At 41.7% G+C, this 27,294-nt stretch overlaps 1 protein-coding gene across 1 annotated transcript in view; it reads right to left on the minus strand.

Moving 5' to 3' along the window:
* Positions 1 to 27,294, minus strand: part of SCML2 (Scm polycomb group protein like 2) — a 749,380-nt gene that overhangs the window by 455,799 nt on the left and 266,287 nt on the right. The window contains exon 8 of the mRNA XM_086934268.1: positions 9,008 to 9,251. Coding sequence (XP_086790394.1) covers positions 9,008 to 9,251 — 244 coding nt within the window. The remainder of the gene's footprint in view (positions 1 to 9,007; positions 9,252 to 27,294) is intronic.

Here is a 27,294-nt window from a genome sequence, read left to right on the forward strand (position 1 = left end):
CGCTGATTACAAGGCCTGGGAGTTACATAACTAGCCTGGCCACTGTAGGTTATGATGTGCTCAGAAATTATAGCATTCTAAAGAATGCTACTGATACTGTTTCGAGGCTGTGGGTCTACACTATGATTGAATCTGTAGTGTCACTTAGGAATGGTAACTGGTGAATGTGTGCTGTGGACAGGATCTATGTGCTAATTCGCTCCATCTGTACATTGTGAATAGCATAATTGATATAGTTTGTATGCTTATGTCCTGACGTTAGGCAAGTGTGAACGTGAGGACTTAATTGCTACAAAGTACCCTGTAGAAGTGGGAGGGAGTAGTTATATAGAATTTAGTAGATAACATGGCTTCTATCAATCAACTATAGAATTCTAGGACCACTATATGTGTAAAGAGAGGCAAGTGGGGTGGGATTGTTGAGAGATCTGCTAAATGTGGTTAAAGAATTGGGAACCATACTTAGTAGTGTTTACTTCAGTAGATGTTTCTATAGGTAATGGCATACCTTACGAGGATGTACCAATTGACAGGGGGGAGTAAATAATAACCTATTGAGACCGATGTGTCTGGAACTGGCATCAAAGGTTGATGCGGGCAGGAATTCCCCAGCACTGCTGCGTTATATGAATACAAGATGACTCTTTTAGGGTGGTCAAAATGCACTGTTCTGTGTTCTGCGTGTGTCTGAAGGGGGGTGTCTACAGCTCGGAATTTTCTGCAATGGAAAGTAACTATCTTTGCAAGGTAGTGGGAATAGAAAGTTAATCAGTGATGTGAAAAAGTGTAATATATTAAGAGTCTATGTACATATTAAGATTTTCAATATTAATCGAAAATCACCAAGTTATAACTGCATATAAAAGCTAACCTAATTAGGTAAATAATTAACAAACATTTCATTTTGTCATTATTTGTTAAATAAAACCATCAGCCAACACTCAGTATAGACTTATGTGAAAACGCATGAGCGCCCTGTGATTCAGCAGCACGTGGAAGAAAATAAGTTACTTACCTGTAAACTGTGGTTCTCCAGAATTGGTATCTTTCATAGATTCACATGCTTGAATCATCCCCAGTCGTCGAAATGAGTCTCAGATTTTCGAGCACAAGTGCAATATAAGTATCTAAAATAATCAGGCGAGCCTCTATGGGGAGGAGGGTGGTTCACATGTGAATCTATGAAAGATACCAATACTGAAGAACCACTATTTAAAGGTAAGTAACTTATTTTCTTCTCCAGTATTGGGGCATTTTTCATAGATTCACATGCTTGAATCTTAATAGATAGCAGTAGTATTATAGGAATGTATGCCAAATAAGACATGCAGTAGAAAAAAATATACGTAATCCTGTACGTAGAAGAGAATTGCATCCCAAATATATATACATGCTTAAAGAATTTGATAGAAAAGCAGATATTTGAGGTGAACAGATCTAGTGTCACTCCTGTTGAGAGTGCTCTAACAGGAGCTGCTTTCCACCTAAACTTGAGAACTACCCAGAGTTCTCCGCTTCTTTTTTGCATATATCTACATATATAAAAATATATTTGTCTGCAAACAAGCATTTAAATATACAAGTGTGCACAACAATGTATGCCTGATTCCACAAAATTAAGGGAAATATCCATAATATAAAGCAATAGTCAAAACATATAGGAAGGAAAGAGGCTCATCTCATTGAAAAAGAATACAGAGAATGCTTGTCCCACAGCTGTGTCCGCATTGCTTGTAGCTTTCAGACAGTAATGCCTGGCTAAAGTGTGCCTGCTGAACCAGGTTGCTGCTCTGCAGATCTGCTGTATAGGCACACCGGCAAAATCAGCCATCGAAGAGGAGAAAGCTCTCGAAGAGTGAGCTTTCACTGTCGAAGATGAAGGTTTGCCTGCTTGCTGATGGCAAAACTATATCGCTGATGATATCCAAGTGCTATTGTTTGCTTAGTACCAGGCTATTCCCCTTTCTAATTTTACCATAAGCCACAAAAAGTTGATCAGTCTTGCGGATGCTGGTGGACTTTGAAAGTAAAATTTTATACATCTCTTTAGATCCAAGTAATGTAAAGGTCTATCTGCTGGTGTTCGAGGATTTGGGAAAAAAGTTTTCAATATGACCGGTTCATTTAAATGAAAATCCAATGGGACCTTAGAGATGAAGGTAGGCTTGGTACGAAAAATAACAGAGTCCTTTGAAAATTGAAGGTAAGCATGACGAATAGTGAAAGCATGTATGTTGCTTACTCGTCTGACTGACGTAAAAGCCAGCAAGAGAGAAGTTTTCCATGTAATTTATTTGAACCTGCTCTATGAATGGGCTCTTCATAAGTTGTGCCAATACAATGTTGAGATGTCAAGGCGGAGGTGGACGCCTAATTGGAGGGAACATTCTAAACAATCCTTTAAGAAATGGTTTTAGAAGTCTTGATGACCAATGCAACTGTGACCTGTTATACAGCAGAAACCTGGAGATTGCGGCAAGGAAAAACTTAAGAGTCGAATGAGAAAGGTCAGGTTTATCCAGTTGCAGAAAGAAAGGTAGTCATTTTTCTGGCAGAGATTGTATAGGATGTACGTCTGAACCTGCACACCAATGGCAGAATCTCTTCCATTTAAGCTTGTAAGCTTTTATAGTGTAAGGCGCTCTAGCATTTGCCAGGACTTCCGACATTCAGCAGGCATGGTTAGGTCAGCAAACTCAGTGTTCAGGAGTCAAGCTGATAATCGTAGTGATGTTGGATCCAGATGGTAGACTTGGCCATGATTCGGTGTTAGCAAGTTCTGAATTGGATGTAACAACCTGGGTTTGCACTCCGATAGGAGTAGAAGCTCTGTGAACCAGAACTGGTGAGGCCACCTGGGTGCTATGAGTAGTATTCGGCAAGGTTCCTTCCTCACCTTCCGTAGCACCCTTGGGATTAAAGGAATCAGAGGGAAAGTGTAAGCATAAATCGGTGACCAATTTATGAAAAACGCATTCCCGCACGATCCCTGTTGGGGTAGCCAGCTGGCGAAGAAGAAGCATTTGCTGTTCAGACTGGTTGCAAATACGTCTAACTTCAGTTTGCCCCACAACAGAAAGATGCGATCCAGCGCCAGCTGGTGGAGTTCCCAATCGTGGTTGGTTGTTTCTGACCTACTCAAGGAATCCGCCAGGATATTGGCCACTCCTGGAACATGTTCCGCTGTTAATGTTATCTGGTGCTGAATTGTCCAATCCCAAATTTGCTGGGCCTGTAGGGATAGCGTAGTTGATCTTGTCCCTCCTTGTTTTTTTAGTTAGTGCATACGTGTTGTATTGAGTGTCCGAATTAAAACTGATGCTCCTGAAATTTTTAAGAGAAAGGATTTCAGGGCCAGGAATATTTTTTTTTAACTCTAATAGATTTATGTGTAAGACCAATGCTGGTTGTCCGATTTGCCATTGATTGTCAACCCTTCCAGATATGCTCCCCACCCCTCTAGGGATGCATCGGTCGTAATTATGTAATTTGGAGCATCTATTAGGAACAACTGGCCTGCGGCTATGTTCAGGATGTGGGTCCACCATTTAAGTGCCTCCTTCATCTGAGGTGTTATCTTTATAATATCCTCGAAGCTCCCGGATATTTGTAGCCACTGACTGTCTAGCTCTTCTTGCCAGGGCCTCATCCGGAAGCGGCAGTTGGGAATGAGGGGAATGGAGGAGGACAACATTACCAGAAGCGATTTGTAGGTCCGAACTGAAGTGGACTTCTTTACAAGGAGTATAGCCGCCAGTTTGCGAATCTTCTCTTGCCTTTTCTGCGAGGGAAAGGCCTTTGCCTGGTGAGTGTCTAAGGTTGCTCCTAAAAAAGTTTTTACTCTTGAGGGAATTAACTGAGACTTTGGAAGGTTGATGGGGAGACCCAAGGACTGGAAGAGAGAGACATCTCTGAGTATGATTGTTTGCCACTGCGAAGGATTTCGCTTTTATGAGACAATCGTCCAGATAAGGGAAGATTTGAATTCTTGCCTGTCGTAGGTGGGACGCCACAGGTGCTAGGACCTTAGTGAACACCCGGGCCGCTGAACAAAGGCCAAATGGTAAAACTTAGGAGTGATAATCCCTGCCAGCCACTCTGAAGCATAAGAATTTCCTGTGCTTGGGGAGAATGGGGATATGTAAATAGGCGCCCTGACGGTCTAAGGTAATCATGTCATCTTCCTGATTTACTAATTGAAGCGCCTCCTGAACAGGTAAGTTACGGAAGGATTGCTTTTTTAGAAATGTGTTAAGGCCACGAAGGTCCAAGATAGGACACCGTTCCCCAACTTCTTTCTTAGGAGGAAAATTCTCAAGTAAAATCCTATTCCTCTCTGCATACCTGGTATCACTTCGATGGCTCCTTTGAGTAACATTATCTTTATCTGAGATAACAATTCTTTTAGATGAGGAGGAGGAGGAGGAGGAGGACCTCTGGGTGGGCAATTTGGACTGATCTTTTGAAATTCCAAAGTGTGACAGTTGGAAACTATATCTAAAAACCCATCTGTCTGTTGTTATTGTAGACCATTCGGGAAGGAAAAAGGAAATTATTCCACCAATCTTGTTGGATTGGTGGGAACTGTGGCTGGCACTGTGCCTTTGTCACTGATTTTGGGTGTTCACTCTGCCTCTGAGGCTGTCTTGCCTCTATGGTACTTGTAGGAAGCGACAGGAGGTTGCTTGTATGACTGCTGATGTTGAGATGATGAATATCAAGATTGACCTTGATACGGCTGGTACTGCTTGTATTGACTGTAACCTCCCCGAAAGGAAGATGAGCCACATTCTGTGGCTCCACAAAAGGGCTGATTCTTGAATTGCAGTGTGCCAAGGGCCCTTCCAGTATCTGTATCTTTTTTAATAGTTTGAAGGGCTTCGTAAATGTGTTGACCAAATAGGGATTCGCCATCCTAAGGCATATCAATGATTTTTGTCTGAGCTACTTGCCAGAAAGAAGTAACTCTTAACCAGCCTTGTATTATTTTGAAAATCAATAAAGAAAGTTTTTAAAAAAATGTAACCAGCCTTGATGTCTCTGGACCGCCACCACAGCCAATTGATGGAAACCTGTTGAAGAAGCATCCACGGCGTAGCCAATAATCTCAGCAGAGATCCTATCTCCCTCCGGAAGAATTCTCACTGCCTCAGATTTCGAGTCCTCAGGCAACATTTCAATAAAAGGGGAAATGTCCTACCCCATTTGGCAGTCGACAGGGGATACCTTACTTGGAGAAGTGTGAATAGGTAAAATCACTTTCTCTGAAGCTCTTCTCTTATATTGAGGAACTGTAGCTGACAAAACAGTGTCACAGGCAGTTTTCGGCTCCACTGATGCAGAGTCAGAGCTATATTCCTGAGATGCAGGCAAAACCGTAGATGGGCCCAACAACGATGGTGATGATGACGTCAAATAAACCGTCGCCAACAAACTTTTCGTCGACAGTTCTTATGTCGACGAAGATCGCCAACCGAGGTCAGTGTCCGTAGTCTACTGCAGGGCAAACTAACAGTGGACGTATAAGGCTGCACAGTACTGCTGTGTTCCTTTTTGTAATCGTTTGTTTAAAGAGTTTTTAGACGTGTGCACAAATAACTCCTGCACCTGACATTGTTGGGTGCAAACTGCAAGGCAGATCAAGGAATGGATGAGAGTGGAGAGGTGCACCACTGGAATGTATATTCAAAAGATGTAAACAGACAAAGTTCCTTAGTGTTTGAAATCCTTTATTCAGACAATGTCATAAGATAGGCTCCAGCCAACGCGTTTCGTTCAGACAATACTGAGCTTCACCTTGGCTTAATTGATATATGCAAGTAGTAGATAGTTCAATAATGGGGGGTTGGGTATAGTAAACAGGTATCGATCAACCGTAGGATACACTATCACCCACAGAGTTTCAAGTATGGTAAATAGTAACTGTTATTAGCATAACTGCAGAGGTGCCATGATGGGGTTCACAAATAAGGCCCCGGCATCAGTACCGGGGACGCGTGGGTATAACAACTTCGGTAGCATGATCAGTGTCCATAGTCTTCAGCTTCGTCGATGAAACTACCGTAGACGGCGAGGCTGCTGTCAATGACAAGGCTGCCGTCGATAAGAGATTTTTGTTCTTCAGAGCTGCCAACAGCCTCATCGGTAAAGAGTGATCCATCGATGATCCTTTTAACAGAAGTCCCTTTCTTTTTGTCGACATTGAAGATGATCCTGCGTCATTGTAGATGGCCTCACCCATACCGAGACTATAGACGACGGAGAGGACAACAACATGATGAGCTTGGACTGAGGTGAATAGAGAGCCGACGTTGTCGTCATGGTTGTGGCAACGGAAGCTTTTGTCGACGGGAGTGTCTTTTTGAGGTGACAGAATTGTCGCCGGTAGAGACCTGGATATCGGCTTTATTTTTTAAGAGATTTTAGAAGGAGTAGAGGGCATAGATTGACCCTTATGAGAAACTGGCTCCTTTTTTGAAGATTAAGGCTGGTCATCAGATTTTAAGGTGTGGTAATGTTTCTTCAGTACCTTAACATCCTTAGGAGACACAAATTCCGCCTCACTTGCCCTCTTTTTTTGAAGCAGTAGTCTTGAGGGAGGAATCACTTTCCTCATCCGACAGAGGATTGTCCTTAGTTTTCAACTTCTGTAGCCACAGAAGAAGACGTCCATCTCATTCCTCAAAGTTTTTTGAGAGAAAGTTCTGCAAATTTGACGGTCTCTCATCTGATGATCAGGGTGAAGGAAGTAGGTACACTTCTTGTGGGGGCCATCTGAATGAAGTTGGAGTTTTCCACAAGAGTCACAATGCTGGACGAGAGATCTTTTTGAAGAAGACATGCTGATCTGAAAATTAGAAAAAATTCAGTAGGCCAAAGAGAAAGTACTGAGCAGAGCTCAGGGAGACTCCCTTCACATGATGTGCGGTACAAAATCTGAGAGCCTGGAGCTTCTGTAGAGAGGGTTCTAGAGGGTGCTGTCACCTGATTGGCTGGAGTTTGGACCATTCCTAATAACTAGGATGAGATATTAAAGTGAATGTTTTTTCTCTATTAACTTTATTGTTAAAGTCATTACTTACTGCTTTTTATGTACCCTGGGACTCCCACTTTGACAATGGGGAATGATTCAAGCATGTGAATCTATGAAAGATAACCCAATACTGGAGAACTCCTTTTAGCTGCAAAAACGATGTTAATTACCTATGAAATGGCAGTATCACCCTTAGACTGGAAGGAATCTTGGACAACAATTGAAAAACCTTTTAAGCTCTGTGATGCTTCCGGCCATTTGTTTAAGTTTATCTCTACGTCTTGGCGCATCAATTCAATGGGGTTAAGGGCTGGACTTTTATTTGGCCAGTCCCAAGTCCTGATTTTTCTCTTTTCCAACCTTTTAATCTTGGATTTATAGGCGTGTCTTGGAAAGTAGAGCTGCTGCCGGATCCACTTTCGGCTAAGCACCAGCTGTATGACATGCTCTTATATTTTCCTCTATAATGCACTAGTACAGAAAATATTTCAAAACAGGCTCAACGACTTTGAGGTATCCAGTTCCTGAAGCTGCAAAGCAAACCCAAATCCTCATACCCTCTACCACATTTGACAACTGGTATGAGTTTCTGGAGACGATAGGCAGCATTTTCTTTTTGCCAAAAAGTACGTTTTGCATTACAGCTGAACAACTCCAGCTTGGTCTCATCTTGAAGAAAGACATTCTTCCTGAAGACTCGTGGTTCATTCAGGCATTGTGTTAACCTGAGATGTGAAGCAATGCCTTTTTATGGAATGACTTTTTTTTGCTAGCTATTTTTCTACAAAAGCAGTACCTGACCAGCCTTTTCTCAATGGTAGAAACATGAATTGTTAAACAATAACCAATCTGTAGAAGCCTATAGCACCCTGGGATTGCGCTTTGGTGTTCTTTACAGTCTATAGGAGCATCATACATTCTGATCTTGTGGTGAATTTCGCGTGAAGTCCAATCATGGGTATATTGTCAACTACCTGAACTTTCTCCATTTGCAAATTATCATTTTCACTGTGGAATGATAGACTTCATATTGTTTAGAAATGGGTTTTATTCTTCCAAGTCTGATCAGTTACAACAAATATTTTCTTAAGTTCCTCTGATAGCTTTTGGCCCTAGCATGATCGTTACCACAAACAAGACTGCTCCAGGCCAAACTGACAAAGTTTCTTATTTTATATACAGAGACTTGCACTTTCAATTGAACAAGAATTACTTGTTTACCAGCAGCTGTTTAGAATTACCTCCTTAACCGATAAAGTTTTCACACAAGGCGTCAGAATGTTGGAGGTTTTTCTGTTTTATGGATATTGACAAAGTGAACCTTGTGTGTGTTATTTATCTCATGAGGTTCGATTTATGTACTGCTGGTACTTGGGGAGGTCAGCTCATTGTGGGGCCTTGAGCGCAAGTGGCCTTAAAGGGTAAGTAACAGATTCCCTATGTAGCCGCTGCCAGAGTGTTCTTTGCTTTATAAAAAGAGAACAAGCAGTCTGTTAATTTATAAATGTGTTTAGCTAAATATTTAAGAATTATAGCAGAGACTTAGTAATGGAAAGCACGTGTTCATGCTACCGAGGAAAGAATGTTAAAAAAACGACACAATTCAGAGATACACTTTCTCTTTTCCATAAAAAGGGAAATAGGGAGCAGTGGACACTTAAAGACAAAAAAAGAACGACAGTGACAGTGATGCCAAAAACAAGCACCAAAAGTGGAGGGTAGAACTTTCAGTAATAGAACATGCTAGCTTTAAATATTGTATCTCTGTTAAAGAAAGCATTAAAAAAGTAGGATTAAACACATGCGGAAATCACAGCTGGAAAGCCTACACAAAACATTACTTTAAGATCAACTGCACTTGATTAATGGAACCATGGACACAAGATAACAAAAAGAACTATAAAAAGACCTATTATAAAAACTGCTGATTAAATGTCTGTCAAATTTAGAAAACTGCAGCTTCTGAACACTTACCATTATTTCCAGGTGACTGTAAAGCATCTCCAGTCAAGCCACACCATCCAACGGTGAAAATATCACGCGAATCATATCTACACCAGTAGTCAAATGCTCCTCTCCAGCCATCAAATGTAACAAAAATATCGTCTCCTCTACAATCTCCAATGGTTGCTGGGCAGATCATATACGGATTTTTCTTGTCTACTGCTTCGAGTTTCATCCCCACTTTAAACTCATTTCGAGGAGGTTTAGGAGGCTCCTAAAAACAATTGAAGTACGTTTAAGTAGGAGTCCTTTACATACAATATTTCTTTCAAAACCAGCAAATTTGTTCCAAATTTTCCTAAGAATTATAAAACAAGGAAGAGGGCCCAAAAACAATGCAGGAGGAAATATTGCCAACTTGAAATGATAGTTCTCAATCACGGGGATCCCGACTGAATTAATACAAAAGTGAAACTATACGTGGGGTGCTTGATAAAGGTTGTGATTTTTTGTTGTCTACAGAATGCAGATGCCAAACAACAAGATTCCAACATTTTTGAGTGTTCTGCATTCACCTGTTGCATGCCAAAAGAGGGCTAAAAAGATTGGTCCTAATACAAGGCCCGCAGGCTGATGGACGGATCCATGTATTATGAGCATTTACATTGGCTGCTTGTAGAACTCTCTCTGAGCTGCCCACACATCCCTGGACTGCGTTTTTATGGACCAGGGCGGCACGAACAGCCTGCACACAGACGCTTTTCTGTATTCAAGACAAATGCACAAATGTTTCTAGTGCAGCTGCAATGTAGATCTTGTTGGACTTTCCTCCAAATCTCACTGAGCAGATGAAATACAAAAAGAAGCGGATTATACACAATTCAGGGTTTCAGTTAATAATTCCCTTCAGCCCAGCTCTGAGCAAAGAAAAAGAAAATGAAAATGTTACTCATCTGTATTTCACTGGGGCAGCGTGTCCTGTTGTAGATGACGTGCTGGGCATTACCGTGCCACCTAGTGTTGGGTTTGGAATATTTCAAGTTGTTTGCTTCAAGAGTTTAGATTTTGAGAATGACTCAATTTCTGAAAACCACAACGCACAAGCATGCAGCTTACACTTTACATTACTGTATGTCCACCCCATTGGAATAAACATTATTGCGTGTGCTTTAGGTTTAGTAAAGCCACCGTTCCACTCCTAATTTTCACCGAAAGGGGAGATGGATGGTGCATGAGAATCCCCCGTGTTGTTTTGTTGTGTTTCTTCAATAAGGCACTAAAGCATTACCATTCGGTTTTAGTGTACCTCCCTGACCCGGCTGGATCCCGCTGAGGTTTAGTATAACCTCACGATAAGGTATGTCAAAAATACGAATATGTGTGAGATAACCAATATCTTCTGAGCGCATGGGTATGTTTCCTTAATGGTGAATGCTTCATTGCGCAGCGAGCCTGACCAGTTAGAGTCTGTTTGAAACATACCTTTCCTCAAACTGCTAAATGCGATAGTACACGGGTCACACAACTCATTGTATGAGATCTGCATTTAAGTTACTCTCCTTTACCCGTGTTAATTATTTTGAGGCTATACAACCAATCGGACCAGTTATGTCTGTCTGTCTATTTCTCGAGTGTCTTTTTTTTTTAACGTATTTGACAAATACAACGAGATGTATGAATAATTGTGATAATTTACCAATGCACAAACGCGCAGTAAGCCACGTAATGGAATAGACAGAGTCTAAGAGTACTCTTTTCTAATCGAAAAGTTACACCTTAAATCAGCCTAACTACCCCATTCAATGCGACACTTAATGTATAAGATCTGCAATATAAATACGCCAATCACGAGAGAGTTGACCCATTCTGGGTGTTAAAGTGTTCAGTTTAAAAGTATTGTCATTCTTTTAATTGCAATGCCAGTGTGCAATGATAGTCTGGTAATTGAATACCAGTTGATCTTTTTAATTGCTATTCCCTTCACCCTTTCCCTTGTCTAGTTTGTCCTTTTAATTTCCACAGGTACTAACTGACCTTGTCAGAGAACAGCGTCACCTGATGTTGAATTCTCATGTATCCATAGAGACGTAAGTAAGTCTCTAGTCACTTGAGCACTGTGGTCCTGATGAAAGCCCCACTGACCTGTTGGCAATTAGAGGGCTGAAACATGTCGACCTATACCACTTAATTACTGTGAAAGAGTCATAATCGCTCTCAATTCACTCACCTGAATTTTAATATTGTCCTCTAAAGACCAGAAACTATTAAAATTATTGTTTGTTTTAGAGAACAATTTTTATCTATTTTCTTTATAATTTCACTACCTCACTTCACAATCACAATTTCTGATCACTACTGTTCTAACAAGGGTAATACCTCCTGGTTAGAGGCCGCATAAACTACCAAACCCTGTGATTATGCGAACACGTGTGAGGGACAGCGGAGAACCAAGATATACCGCTAAAACATCGTAACTTTCCAACACGTGTATGAGGGTTTTTATTGGGAATAGTAGGAACCATCCATACATACCCCATGTTATACAGGACAAGTGATCCTTTCTCATTGATCATAAAAAGCATGAGAATCTAAAAAATGACGGGCAATAAACAGCTGTTTACAGCCAAACAGTACATTCTGTTTGTAGAGTGTGTTGTTGTTGATCCCACATTGTGTACTGACACAAAATCAGTGCCCCATTTCCCTAGGGTGGAAGTGGATGGTAAGCAGAGTAGGTGTGGTAAATAAAGATTTTAAATCTCGGACCAACTTGAGTTTCTTTTTTAACATACATTTTAATACAGTATTGTTTGCAAATGTATGAGCTGAGGACTTGCAAACACTCACAAGTGGGATGTCGGCAAGGAATGCCATGGTGGCTAATTTTTAAAATGTGGAATGTGTCTGCACAATATACCCGCGAGCTGTCGGTTTGAACGTCACAACAAACCTGACTGCATCACGCAATCCATTTAGCTATGCCCCCTTTCAAAATGGGGCTCCCAATGTGTGGGCACAAATACAACAAACTGTTCTGTCTTGTGTAAAGGCCTGGTTCTGTCTAGGTTGTAGATTATCGCGTGTTTGACATCTAGTGTGCATAGCGCCCCCCTCTGCCCAGCTTGAGCGATATTAAAACAATATCATACATTCAAAGGTTTGATAGAGGTGGAAAGATAATACAACCGTTGAAAGGAATTGTGGATTTGTGTATAAGACTACTTTCTCTTTGTGAACCTTAATGAAAGGTTCTTCCACTGACAGCGTTTGGAGTTCAGTAACTCGGTGCAAAGAAGCAAACAGAAATGCAACTTTCCATGTTAAAAGCTGAAGTGATAAAGAGTACAGTGGCTGAATCTATGGCATGGACCCATTGTTTTCGTAAGGCGATGTTAAAATGGAAAGTAGACATAAGAGGTGCACTAAGTTGGCTAACTCTTGTTAACACACCCGCAAATGCCTTTATGACAGGTGTAGTGTAGTTCCTATATTCCCAATAGGTTCTGCGCATTGGAATAATATATCCTATAGATGAGACGTAGGACTGGGGTCGACTAGGTCTCTATCGAATATATTAAACTTAATAGTGAGTGCCAGCTAGCTCAGAGGTCACTAGAAACTTTCTCGAAATCACAAGAAGGGATTAGTTTCTGACAACCGCATAAACATGACAACTTTGTTCCCCAAGAATAAGAAAAGTATCTCTAGAGTCGTGGAAACAATAGATAAGTATTTCACTCAGTCACTCGTGCACGCTTCTTTTCTACAGCGGTGCAGAGAAATAGAGAGACAGGTGTTTTAAATAAAAGGTTTTATTGAACAGTCTTCTTTCTCATGCAAGAAAAGGGAACTGCTACAATCGTAATGCAGACTGCAAAGTATAATGCGTACAGCGGGAATATTATTACAAAATAATACTTTAAGAGCATTATATGGTTTCTAAACCATATATAAATACATATATAAATAAAATGGCTAAAAATACTCAACTGGCGCTTCTAAAATACGCCTACCCCAATGTACCTAACCTAAGTCTAGTATGCGGGAAGAAGTAAGCTTTGTGTAGCATAGGTTTAGTTTTCTGTGCCAAGAATCTATCTAAGATTTCTCTAGGTTCTAGTCAGCTCCATACCTTAGAATGAAGGAGGTCTGGTATCTCAGTCTAGGGACTCGATTTCCCAACACCCCGCAAGGGAAGCTTGGAAACATAGGAGCTGGATTTTCGGCAATAGAAGTGCAGCCTCTCGATCAGTGCGTCAGTTGGAGGGTCGGCTTCCTTTGGGACTTGATGTAGCGAACTGCGTCGGGCAAGTAGATAGTCGAAATGCTCTGAACCACTGCGTCTTGCTAGAGCAAGTAAAGGAATATTTATACCTTGATGGTGTCTAGTTTGACGTAAAGTCGGGCATAATAACGTCAGGAAAGAAACCTTAGGGAATAGTAGTACTTTGTAAAAGTACATGAGTTCTTGGACAAATCAATATTCAAGCAAGGGACTGCTCAAGCCGATTTTCCAAGAAATCGATGTGATGTTTGGTACGGGTGGAAATAGCCATGCCTGTATTTGGTCTGCATGGCCTATGTCTAAATAAGGGATTGATTTCTATGCCTATACTAGGGCAATGTGACTTGTCCCAATATAAGGGCATGAATCGGGAAAATTCACTCGGAGCCTAAAACGCCACACAACACCCACTCCATTTTATTATGTACGACATTACTAAGTTTCTAAAACACATAAAACGTATCTAAACATGATGTGTTAAAAACCCCACCCAAAAATACATAAAAATGCATTTGAAATGGTTGTACACAAAAAAGAGCATTTGTGCTGTACGCATTTAAAAGCAATGTTTCATTCAAAGCATATATATGACATTTAAAAAACGCTATCCGAATGAATCATGAAAATACATTTTTGAAATGGCTCGTAAATACAGAAGAAAAAGTCGAGACCATTCTATGACAGAATATATAAATCGTTTGGTTGTGGAAAGGTCAAATATTGTCTCTTGGAAGTATTCAAAGAATTCTTGTTCTCTAGGAATAGTTCTACTTTAAGCAGATTACTTTGTGCCCAAAAAAAGTTCAAATTCGGGAGAAAAAAACCCCAAACCAATTCATAGAAAAATAGGAGTTCCAGAGTTAGAAGTTTGTTTTGGAAAGTGAAGGTCGAATTCAGAGTCTCACAGAACACTGTTTGCTAACTTCAAAAGTCAGTGTCATTGTTTGGAGAAAACATCAAATCTTCTAAGCTGGTAAAGAATTCATCTACTACTGTAGGTGAAAGTTGGACTACCTCGTTAAGCAGATCAACTGCACATAGATGAGAAGCATCGCCGTCCGCGTCAGCCGCATTAGCAATGTTCAAAGTAGATGGTACCTATGTGCCTGTTGCTCCTCGTATCTCACTGTCTGCAGTTTGCGTCTGTGAGATCTCAACGAATGCCGTCATCAGGATTGTTAGCCGCTGGGGACAACACAGTGCATGAGCCGTTACCGGTTCAAGCAAAGCATCAACTTCCGTTGGCAGGACTGATGGGAGTGTCAGACAGATGTCTAGCACGCATTCTTCTCCACATAGCAGGCATCGTAGAGCAGGTAAGATGCAATCTTGCCAGATTGGTCGGAACGATAGAAACCACATGGTATTCAAATCTTTTAAAGGAGTCAAGCCCAGTATTTGATTCATGCACTCACAACACTTCATTGCCAGGAGGGTGTTCTCCAAGGTGAACTGGGTGTCGATGGTGACTTGGCTTGCCATATCGGAGCAGAAGGAGCAAAAATAGTATCCCTGCTACTAGTCCCAAAACGAGAGGCAGGCCGCCAAACACAGAGTGCACGAAGTTTGGAAATATGCCTAGCACTGCTTGAAAGGGTGCTAATAGTCCCAAAAAAATCGTCTTAAATGCATGTACAATACCACTTGTATCAGACATGTTTAAGATACGACCTAACATTTTTGAGAAATGTATAGGGCAGTTTGTCAATAAAAGGGCATGTATCTCTGCAGAAGTCCTTGCAACCTGCAGATCATACGTCTCTTTGGCCGAGGTCAGTGGCACCGTTTTTTGTGAAAGAATGGCTTTCATTCTGCTTAAAGTATCAATTCGTATAGAAGAGATGTTCAATGAAGGCCATAATGGCGACTCCCCGTCTGTTTTAGTTTTACGAAACAATACTTGCATACAGCAAGTGACCCTGGCTGACACAGTTACGAGGTAGAGGGTTCCTGGCAACATGCCACAACAGCTGTGAACATTCAAAATAATGTAACTTCCATTAGAAAGCTGACTAAAAATTGGATCTATCACTGCAGCCGGAGAACCTTGTAGGTGGCAGGATAAGTTGTTTGAGGAACCATTGCAGGCCCCGTGTAAATTAATACCCTGACATAAGAGTGAACCGCTTAGTGTATTTTCCCAATTTGTACCACTAAGAAACACTTCTTTTCCCCACTCCAACATTTGTGTGTATAAGGTAAATCCCAGGATGTCTTGATGTATTCTTTACCCAACCTTTCATATACGCCTGCTGGTATATGTTTCAAACGATACTGAAAATGGAAAATCGTAACAGGCAGAGTGATTGTACTGTGTATTATCCACTCTGTTGCTGGTTTCTCAGAAACAGTTAATGGTAATCTTTCCAGTTTTTCAATGCTCAGCACCGTATAGTCTGGTCCCCTCTGTGCCAAAGTGATTTGTTTATCTGTAAGGTTAAATTCAGAAAACAATGACGTGGTGTTGATTAGATGCCATGGCACATAGCCAGAACAAAGGTTTTGCAACGTCCAGCCCAAAAGCATTATAGACCGCAATTGTGACTGACCATGTTGTAACATGACCAAGTCCTGTTCCATTATGTCAATGGTAGAGGATACTTTCTTGTCCAAAGAATATATTCTGGATGACAGAGTTGTTAACCCATTTTCAACTACAGAGAGATTTCTCTAAATTAATACGATCAATTTCTCGTATTCATTCTGCAGTCTCTGCTTGCGTTGTTTTCCAGGCTTCATTATAAATGGCATAGATACCGGCGTATATAAAACATTTATGACGCAGTTTATAGGTCCTAGTAAACAGTCCCTTAAATCAACGCCATCTTTTAGTAAGGATAAGTGTTGTTTCACTTCCTTTAGTGTAGATTTCTGTAGCCACTCAAGGCACAGTTTTCCCACACTGTATGCTGGTACTATCCCTGGATGTTGTCTCTGGACATATCTTGGATCTGGCCTACTGAATGTGAACCCTTGTGTCTTGTTCAGGAATCTATCTTGACAGTTGTTTGTGTCTGTGGGCCAGATTAACCAATTTTTCCAATCAGGATCTGTTCTGCTGTTAAGTAAAATAGTTTTTACGTCAACCACCCCCTCTGAAGTGTTACTTCTTTCTGGTGTATTTGCTGGTATGGACGGTTTGTTTAAATCTTTTATCTTAGCTAATCCAAGACAAGATGTCTGTTGAACAGTGTCATTTAAAAACATTATTTGTTCTGGGATAATGCAGGCTCTAAATAAAGCGTCTAAGCCCTGCACCTGCCACTCTTTTGTGCCCCAGACACTTTGTCTCAATATTGTCTTTCCAAAAGTCAAAGCCTAAAGTAGACAGCTGAGCATAAAAGGCAGCAGAATAAATTTGCTTTGTATTTGTCAACATACTTTTCATTCCTGTCCTATTAACATTTTAAAGTAAAATTTTTCTGGATTTGAAACATTAAAACCTGAAAAGTATGGAAATTTGTCATAAAATGTTTTAGAGCTACCCTTTGGTGGCGTAGGACAATGTTTCCTATTGGTTATAAATAAAGACATATACGGAGACGGCCGACCAAGCCCATTTCAATCTGGGGTATGACAAGAATATGAAAATTGCTTTCATGAAGTACAGACTGGGCTGTTACCCTGCAGTCAACATCTTCCTCCCTGGTTAAGAGAGAAAGCGGGCACTGTGCGCCGCTTATGTGGTTCAGCATCGGAAGATCTGCTGTATTTACTGTGCTCCTTCAAAAAACTGCTTAAAGAACGGAAACAACTGTTGAGGCGACACTTTAATCAGCGGGGGATTCGCACCAGGAGGCAAGCTCTACTGGCATGCTTTGCACCAAACAATCCACAACTGAATTGTAGCCTGGTGAAGTATCTGAAACTGTGCTATCGTAAAATGCCTCAAATGGAGACATAAGGAATTTATGTGGGGAACACATGGGCAAATGTCCTGAAGCGCCCTCAAGAAATTCCCCTCAAAGAAATTAACTTTTACATCTGCAGTACGCGGAGGTCGGACAGTACAGTACCTGAGGGCATATCATACGGAAAAGAGGGGTTGGTCGCCAAATTTAGAACGGCTTGTCAATGGTCGGCAAAAAGTGTGGTTGGATGGTCTGGAATGCTGTAGCAGCAATTGGACAGAAAATATACATTTCGCTGTTAAAGCTGCTTCATTTTAGAAATATCATTTTTTTTATTTTTTAGAAGCTTTTAAAATTATTAATTATGAAGGAAAGCTTTGTAAGTGTATATAAATTGTGTTCTTTTCTTTTGATAATGTTGGCATTTTGCAACGGTTTTAATTAACTATGCAAATAATTGTATACCTTATACCATTGGATATGAGTTAATACATTTCTAGGATTTGAAGATTTATGCAAGAAATGATGACCATAGTGATTATAACAATACATTTGTTCATAATCTGGTGAACCTTCTAGGTATTCATGATTTGCAAATTTTGCAGACATTTCTAAGTCTGACATCATATTATTAACAGTCTCAAAGTCCCAATCATCAGAAAAGCTGCTGGGTGAAACAAAGTCACTCAAGGAAACCTTGAATTGGTGTAGAATCTTCAACAGCTCTGCAGGACCAAAAATGTCATAATTAGTTCTGTCCCAAGCTATACCACCAGGTATAGGAACGGCAGTGATGTTCACTGATGACAAGTCTCTTTGTTTACAATAGGATGATTTGTGTGGCTCGAGAAGTAAGTTGGTGTACTTACTTGCTGTGTCCTTTGTACTATATCTTCCATTGATCAGCAGGTAAATAACAGAGCCAGCCAAAGTAGAAGAAAAAGTATACCCAACACAATCCATAGTTCAATCCATGGTGAAACCAGATAAATCTTTTCCAATTGATGATAAAGTTCTGTTGCTTGTTCTTTCAACGTTTTTTTAGCTGGCATTGTGTCAGGTTCGCTGGGATCCTCGGAAAACATATCAAAGTTAGTAAAATAGCCAGAGGCAGTTCTGTCAATTGTAGGGATTGCTTCAGGATTCGTTGAAATCTCTGGAACCACTTGATCACTTGTCATATTAGTATAGTCAGATGCTATTTCATTGTCGACAGGCGTTTCTTGACAGACTGTTATTTGGATCTCAAGAGGCACAAGTTCCATGGCTTTGTTGCATAGTCCTTTATTCTGTACTGCAGACTCTTCGAAGGTGATGAGTCTCTCAGTTTGAAGCTCTTGGATTGTAACCAGATTCGGGCGTCTGCTACATCTTTGGAGTCCACTTGGCCTACTACTTATGATTGGCCACATGATGTGGTTTGACCAGGTCGATGGATACGAACCTGTTCTCCTTTCTTCTAGCAAGGGGCGGCAGTAACACTGTTCTCGATCCGTGGATTGCTAACACAGGTACTGGTTGTCTGTAAGAAGGCCCAAAATCATTCTTGTCCGCGATCTTTTCTCTGACTAGATCCCAATATTTGGAATCCAGGCAGGCCTTCCTGGGACGGGTGGTTTTTTTTCTTCAGTGTTCGTTGGCTTCTGCAATGTGTTGCTTAGACTTTTTCTTGTTTCATTTAAGTCCTGCAAAACAGCCAAGTGGTCTTTGATATCAAAATGTTTTTGTTCTACCACTGAAGTATGACAATCAAGGTCCTGGACAATCATTCTAGTCCCAAAAAGTATTTCATATGGAGTGATTCCCCCTAGAGAACTTCTTGGCAGATTGTTAAGACTACGTTGGACACTTACTAGATGTTTGACCTACCCGTCACCCGAGCCTAGTACCCTAGCTGTTATAGATTGCTTTATGTCCCAGTTTTTTCTCTCCACAACCGAATTTCCCTCAGGGTGGAATGGACTAGAATACCGCAATGCAACCCCCAGATTGGCCATGGCCTCCTTGTAAGCTTTTGAGCTAACCTCAAGACCCTGGTCAGAATGTAGCGTGCCGACTGCGATGTGCCGATAAAGAGGCGCAAATCTTTTATAAGAGTTTGGGCGTCAGCCGAGCGCTGAGGCCTTATCCAAATGAATCTAGTTTTAATATTTGTGGGACCGCATTTGTCCATAGGAACATCTGCATGTAGATAGTCTAATGCTGTCTAACAATGGTGTCTGTACTGGGCTGGCTACACTGTAGTCAGGGATCTGGCGGCGTGCTCTGCTGCGATCTCTGTTGCAGTCATGGCAATTAATTGCAAATGTGTGAATGTGATCATTCATCCCTGGCCACCAGTACGTCTCTTTTAATTCTAGTATAGATTTAGAGATCCCCTGATGCATCAGACCCTCTCCCAAATGTGCTTCGTGTATCAAAGCTACTCTACCTTTCCTGTTTGGAAATACTCTATCTTCCACTCCAGGGATTCAAGCAAAAGGAACGGAGTTTGCATCATTTATGTATAAATATTCGAGTGGATAGTTTTGGGGTAACGCTGCACCGCTGCCTTTGCTTGTCGTATTGACAGCTAGCATTATTTCACAGTCTATTTTTGTTTTTGAACGAGTGATTGCAGCTACGGAAGCCGTTTGCACAGCTGCCTTTGCGGCTTCATCAGCCAATGAATTCCCTGCAACGTGAACGCTTTTTGTAGTTCTTTTGGTAACTGAACTACTTGTTCCCAAAGCAACTTATGCTTGATTGTGCCACCTTTCGCATCTTTGAAACAGTTTTCAATCCAGTTCTGCAAGTATTTATTATAAGATTGAACGCAATATTAGGATTCCCACAACATGAGTGTGGGGAATTCGCGATCAGTATTTTCAAGCGCATCTTGAATGCTTGTAGTTCGGCTCACTGAGCTGTAAAATTTCCTAGAGATTGCGTTCTAGTGACCATAGGTCGGAATTTACCATCGCGCCAGCGACTTTTAACGATCGCGCACTCAGCACTATAAGCTTCTTTACCCCCGATTGCAGGTTGAGCTGATCAGTCTGTATAAACTACACATCTGTACTGTTCTAGAGGCAGAATTTCAGTGGGCAGAGGACATTCTAGTTCGTATTGTAGAAATTCTTGTGTTTTCAAATAAGGGTCAAAAACGTATTCAACATCTGTTGAAGCAAGAGAATTAACCCATTGTATCCATCTCGGATGTAAAGCCCTTGCATTCGGAATGCTCGCTTTTGTCACTGCCTCCAAGGCAGGTACAGGAGTAACGACCATTATGCGCTTACTCTGTGCGAGGGCTCTCTCTTTTGCTACTGCAGTTTGAACCGCTGTCAGAATTTTTTCAGTAGAAGTGAATTTCATTTCTGCTTGTGTGTACAAGTGTGATTTATAAGCAATAGGTACTTTTTCTCCTTCATTAAAGGTTAAGTATGTGAATCCGCATCTTCCTGGATTGAATCGGATCACTAGGTTGCGTACGTTTGCTCGTGTCTGTAAATGTGTTGTTGCTAACATGTCCGTTTGTACCGAATGTAAAATATCTGTGTGTTTTTGAGTCCAATTAACTGTTTTGAAATCAGGCTTGATTAACTCGTAGAGAGGTTTAACCCTTCCTGCGTAATTTTGTATGTAAGTTCTTCCGAAATTTAGGAAACCTAGAATTGTTTACGTTTTTCAGCGTTTTTGGAGGTTGGAGCAGCGCACATTTCTCAAGAAAGTTGGCTGCCAGGCTTTTGCCTTCACTTGATAGTTCATATCCTAGAAAAAGGACGTTTAAATGGGCAATTCTTGATTCTTTTAAATTGAATTTATACCCTTCAGAGGCGAAGCCAAGAATTAAGGTGTTCACCCTGTTCAAGTGCCTATCCAAGTCATCGTCTGTTAGATAGATGTCATCGACATATGATAATGCCTCATCATCATAGGTTTGTAGTAACTCTTTTACTCTGGCTGAAAATAACCCTGGACTATTCTTGAATTCCTGGGGGAGACGATAGAATTGACGCTGTGTCCCCATAATTGAGAAAACGGTCAAATACCTGCTTTCCGGTGCAATGTTTTGACATAAGAAACCGTTAGAAATATCTAATGTAGTTTTAGATTTTTTATGCACAATGTTATTCATTAATTCTGCACTGTGTGCATTTTGTACTGCAAAAGTTTTGCAACAGGAGTTTAAATGTCTGTAATCCAAAACAAGACAATATATATTGTCTGGTTTGGAGACAGGAAACAAAGGATTGTTGATGGACGAGGTGCATGTTTCAATCACCCCTTGGTATTCAAGTTGATCTAAGATCTACCTGACCTGTTTTTTAGCTTCTTGCTTAACTGGGTACTGCCTCTGTGCAGTTGGTTGAGTTTTTAACTGTATTTTATGTTAAGAAGAATCCTCATCCCATCCTACATGATTTTTATATAATGCAGGAGCCTGGGCTACTGCCCATTTCCTGGCATAAGTTTATTTTTTATGAATTGAAATATGATTGGATAAGGCTGGCATAATGATGTCTTCCCCATGTGGGCACTCAATGACAAATTCAGGTGGCCAGTCTTGTTCAGCTAGAAGAATGTCATAACCCTTAGAGAGCTTCTCCCAAAAGAGCACTCTTATTTTTCTAGTTATATTCCCCTCCATCCGGAGTGTTACTTCATATAACATGCGTGGGACACTAATTCTGGTATCAGCGGTTTCAACCTGGATGTACTCATTCAAGTCCACTGTCTCCAGATGATCCTGCGCTGTCCAACATTGTCTGAGCCCACTCCCCGTTCTTGAGTTGTAGCCTCAAGCTCCTCGGCATGTCTGATTTTTAAACCTGCTACCTTCTTTTTGGTGAATTAAGTTTTCTTATTTTTAATAACGTGCTGATCGTCTTTGGACTTCACGCGTTCTTCCTTGTGTTCTGATCGTCCTCTTCTTTCGGATTTCTGTGATGAAGTCTGAAAGGTACGAGAAAAACGTGTATCAGTATCTTGATATCTATCAGGTTTTCTCAAATTATCCTTGTTTCTGAGGTTATGCCTCCTTTCAGAGGGCTCCTTTTGAGGAGACCTACATCGGAATTAAGAACGCTTCTCATTAGAAGTTTGTTTAGTGTTCTCCCACTTCTTTTTATTAAGAGTGAGAGTGCTTTTAATAAAGACCTTTTCAGGACTTTCAGTCAGCTGGGGTTTTACTGGTTTACCACCCAAACTGTCTCTACCTAGTTCTTCATAGGATTTCTTTATTATTCTGGCTAGTTCCTGAGGTTGCTCAGTTACACCAAATTATATTAGCTTTTGGCAGATGGCCACGGATGCTGCTTTACCTTTAATATTAGCTACTAATATTGTTGAGACCTGTTTGAAATCTTTCAGTAGTTTCAGCAGGGTCTGCCCCGTATTCATTTTGAATCTGTTTCAGGACGTCTGGTATTACCCCCATAGACGGAACACGATGTGTTTTCGTGTAATTTGCAGTAAAGACTGTACCCCCAAGTGTCGCTGTCCTCCAGGTGTGGTGCGATCCCCATTGGTAAACAGATTGTTAGGATTCTGTGTTTCTCATGAGGGGTAGTATCAGGAAATACTGCCTCGATTTGAGTAATTTTTTGAGCTATCCAGAATGGAATTTGTTCCCTTTTCGCTGGTAATTTTCCAGTGACTGATTGTATAGTCTGTGGTGTAATTTTATTTGTGGTCCCCTTGTAAGGGGTGTGTTGTGGAATCCTTATAGGAGGTTGGACTGTTAGAGTTCGCATGACATATTGAACCAATTGTCTATGTATTTTTATTAGTTGTTTTAGTTGAACTAATAGTTCTGCATCTGACATTTCTTCAATGGCAGGATGTGGTGTAAAGCTGGCCAATACCGGCCATGTTGCTCCTGGTCTACCTAGTGGTCTGAGCCTGGTAATGTGATTTTGATGTTGTAGGGCGCCTTTAAAGCAAAGAGCATGCTCTTGGTAAGTTAGTGGAATTTCAATATCCTCGAAAGGAATGTATTCCGTTGGATTTTCCTCTTCTTTGTAGAAGTGAAAAACGTGATACTGGATTTGCTTCAGGGAAGATAATCCATGAATAGAATACCTCTGTCTGACGATTTTCATGTGCCTCAATCACAAAAAGTACCCTACCACCTCTTGATGATAGGCCATTTCTTAGAAGTTTAATAGTGATGGCTTTCCTTAAATTTTCTGGGATGATATAGCATCCGCATCGGTCTCTTGGAAACCTGTAACGTCAAAGCCTGCTACGGCATTATTGCCTGTAGCTCCATAGTTTTCGGGGTCACTCATTTTGTTGACTGTAAGTTTGCAGAGCAAGTTTCAAGGAAACAAAGATAAGGTGCTCAATATTTTGGAACACTGTATCCTTCAACGTTGAACAAACCAAAAACGAATACATAGGATTTTTGTCCTACTCAGTTATGGCGGATAGGTTATCCCTTTACCCACACCAGACGTTTATTGGAGTATTTTACGGGAAAAAAAGGGGTCTCTGAGAAAAGCACGACTGAGTTACTTTAGTATCTAGAGTTATAGTAGTGCCTTACCAAACGTTGGGCGCCATGTAGTGTAGTTCCTATATTCCCAATAGGCTCTGCGCATTGGAATAATATATACTATAGATTAGACGTAGGACTGGGGTCGACTAGGTCTCTATCCAATATTTTAAAATTAATAGTGAGTGCCAGCTAACTCAGAGGTCACTAGAAACTTTCTCGAATTCACAAGAAGGGATTAGTTTCTGACAACCGCATGAACATGAAAACTTTGTTTCCCAAGAATAAGACATATATCTCTAGAGTCGTGGAACCAAGAGATAAGTATTTCACTCAGTCACTCGTGCATGCTTCGTTTCTACATAGGTGCAGACAAATAGAGAGACAGGCGTTTTCAATAAAAGGTTTTATTGAACAGTCTTCTTTCTCATGCAAGAAAAGTGAACTCCTACAATCGTAATGCAGACTGCAAAGTATTATGCGTACAGCGAGAACAATAATACTGTAAGAGCATTGTATGGTTTCTAAACCATATATAAATACATATATAAATAAAAATGGCTAAAAATACTTAACTAGTGCTTCTAAAATACGCCTACCCCAATGTACCTAACCTAAGTCTAGTATGCAGGAAGATGTAAGTTTTGTGTAGCATAGGTTTAGTTTTCTTTGCCAAGAATCTATCCAAGATTTCTCTAGGTACTTGTCAGCTCCAAACCTTAGTTTAGAAAGAAGGAGGTCTGGTATCTCAGTCTAGGGACTCGACTTCCCAACACCCCTCAAGGGGAGCTTGGAAACACTGGAGCTGGATTCTCGGCAGGAGAAGTGCAGCCTCTCGATCAGTGAGTCAGAGGGAGGGTCAGCTTCCTTTGGGGCTTGCTGTAGCGAGCTGCGTCGGGCAAGTAGATAGTCGAACTACTCTGAACCACCGCGTCTTGCTAGAGCAAGTGAAGGCATATTTATACCTTGAAGGTGTCTAGTTTGACGTAAAGTCGGGCATAATAACATCAGGAAAGAACCCCTAGGAATAGTAGTTCTTTGTAAAAGTACATGAGTTCTTGGACAAATCAATATTCAAGCAAGGAAAGGTCCCTGACTGCTTAAGCCGATTTTCCAAGAAATTGTTGTGACGTTTGGTACGGGTGGAAGTAGCCATGCCTGTATTTGGTTTGCATGGGCTATGTCTAAATAAGGGATTGATTTCTATGCCTATATTAGGGCAATGTCAATTGTACCTATATAAGGGCATGAATCAGGAAAATTCACTCTGAGCCTAAAGCGCCACACAACACAGGGTTTTAGCAAAGAGAAACAAATGTTCTTTTGTAAGTGGATGGCTATTGCTGACAAGTGAGTCTTAAAGAAGCATAGGATAGGTTTGTTTCCTTAAATGAATAAAGGTATTGCGCTATTTGGTAGAGCTGTAATAGGTGGCTCTAGTGAGGAAAGCATTTAAACTATGCCTCATAGCGCGGAAGAGTTGTGGGGTGTTGTGCTTCCTTAAAAAATACTTGTACACTCTGAAGGTAAGTTACGGTATCCAAATTGTACAACTTCAGGAGCTACATTACTACACTGAGAGACAGTGGATTGGGATGGCAAATTTGGCTGTTTGTTATTGTCAACAAGTTTGGGCAAATCCCGGGCTTGGAATGTGACTGTATGGACATCTCAAACAACTGAGTGTAAGAACTGTGTGGATCACGTTACTGCAACTAAGATCAAAGTCATGGGAGCTTCTCACATTTTTAGAACCAGAACAGGCACCAATACTCACGACCCTGTGGGCAGATATGCCAGAAGAGACTGCGATAGTAGGGGGGCCTGGAACGATGTGATGGACATGGCCATAGATAGATGGGGGGGTAGGGTGATATTCCAATGTACATCAAATTGCCAAACTGAACTCCCTGGCGATGGGTTTGGGCTAGGCGGATCCATGGCAACCGCAGCATGGGGAGGAGCAGGTATACACTTATTTTTCGACGACGCATGATTCTTACTCCTGCCTTGATTAAATATTTGTACTGTTAGGTGCCGTTAGTAGGGTGCGGGCGGTTGATATCCTCCCAAGAGGTTTGTCCGATCACTCAGCAGCCTTTCGCTGGCGTCTCACTCCCTGGCCTCTGCAGGATGAGAAATATCAGGAGCACATAGGGCAGGCTATTGAACAATACCTGCATATAAATGTGGGGACAGTATCAGAGGCCGGAATCCTGTGGGAGGCCATGAAGCCAACCATACAGGGAGTAGACATTTTATTTTGCGTAACAGCACGTCAAACCCAGCGGATATCGCTTCTAAGATCGGAGGCCCTTATAATGGAACTGGGGCGGAACAGTAGGGGGGAGGGAGGGAATCTGGTGGATCGACAGCTGGTGCTGGCACGACAGTCCCATGCTTACACCCTGCTGGAGGAGGCCCGTCTTGCGTGGCTAGCGTCCCGTAGCAGAATTTACCAATGGGGCGACAAGTCAAGTAAACTACTTCATAGACTGTGTCAAGGGGCCTTGCATCCACAGGTTCTTCCCATTATACCAGGCCCAGATGGGAGGGCTCTTAGTGACCCCTCCCTCATAGCAGAGTTTCGCAAGTTACTTTGCGGAGTTGTACACCCCTAAGGAACTACTACAGGAAGGCATGATACACCGTTCTGTAGCTGACTTACTGCCCCGCGCCCTTTGAGACAAGGCGCGAGCAGATCTTGACCTCCCGCTCACTGAGGAAGAGATTGGCATAGCGCTGTGAGATTTGAATTCTAGGAAGGCACTGGGTCCGAATGAATTCCAATGTGAATTTATAAAGAAATATTTCACTAAACTAGGGCCTCACTTTCTCAGAGTTGTGGATGAAGCGAGGGACCGAGGCCGTCTTCAAAAGGACCGGAGACACACGGAAGTGGTTGTTTTTTTATAAACCAGGCCGGCCCCCGACCCAACATGCTTCATATCGTCCCATTTCATTGTTGAATGTCAAGGCCAAAACTTTGGCCAAAGCATTGGCTAATCCCCTTCAATCCCATATAACCACTTTGATCCATCCGGATCAGGCTGGCTTTATGCCCAAGAGGGCTACATGTCTCAACATGCGACAAGCCCACTCCGCCATAGCCACCATTAAGGGAATGGGAGTAAGAGCCGCCCATTTGCTGGCAGACATGGATAGGGCTTTTGACTTCCTTAGCTGGGTGTACTTGTTCGCACTCTCTTAGACCATCTTAACCTGGGCCCACGATTTTTCTCATATCTGCAATTGTTATAAACAGACCTCACAGCGGTGGTGCGTGTTGAAGGATCTATCTCCTTCACATTTCCAATCGGCAGGGGCACCCGTCAGGGATGTCCCCTGTCGCCGTATCTCTTTGAGTTCGCAATGGAGCCCTTGGCGGCGTGGGTGCGGATGGATGCGCAGGTGGCGAGCTGTGAGTAGGCTCATGGGCTCTCGGATCGCATTGCATTATATGTGGATGATGTCCTATTCTTTTTACCAGACATCAACAAGAGCGGACCGAGGCTGCTCCGCATTATGCACATTTTTTGAGAAACCTCCGGTCTTTTCATGGATCCACGTAAATCCACTTCGTGAGTGCTGGGGGAAGCCGCAGGATTGGGGCCTTGGGCCTAGGCAGTTCAGGTGACGACGGAGGGAGTGAAATACTTGGGCGTTTTCCTGTCGGTCCCCAGAAGGGGACGTGGGACAG

This window comes from Lissotriton vulgaris, chromosome 8 (assembly GCF_964263255.1).
Source record: "Lissotriton vulgaris chromosome 8, aLisVul1.2, whole genome shotgun sequence".
NCBI lineage: Eukaryota > Metazoa > Chordata > Amphibia > Caudata > Salamandridae > Lissotriton > Lissotriton vulgaris.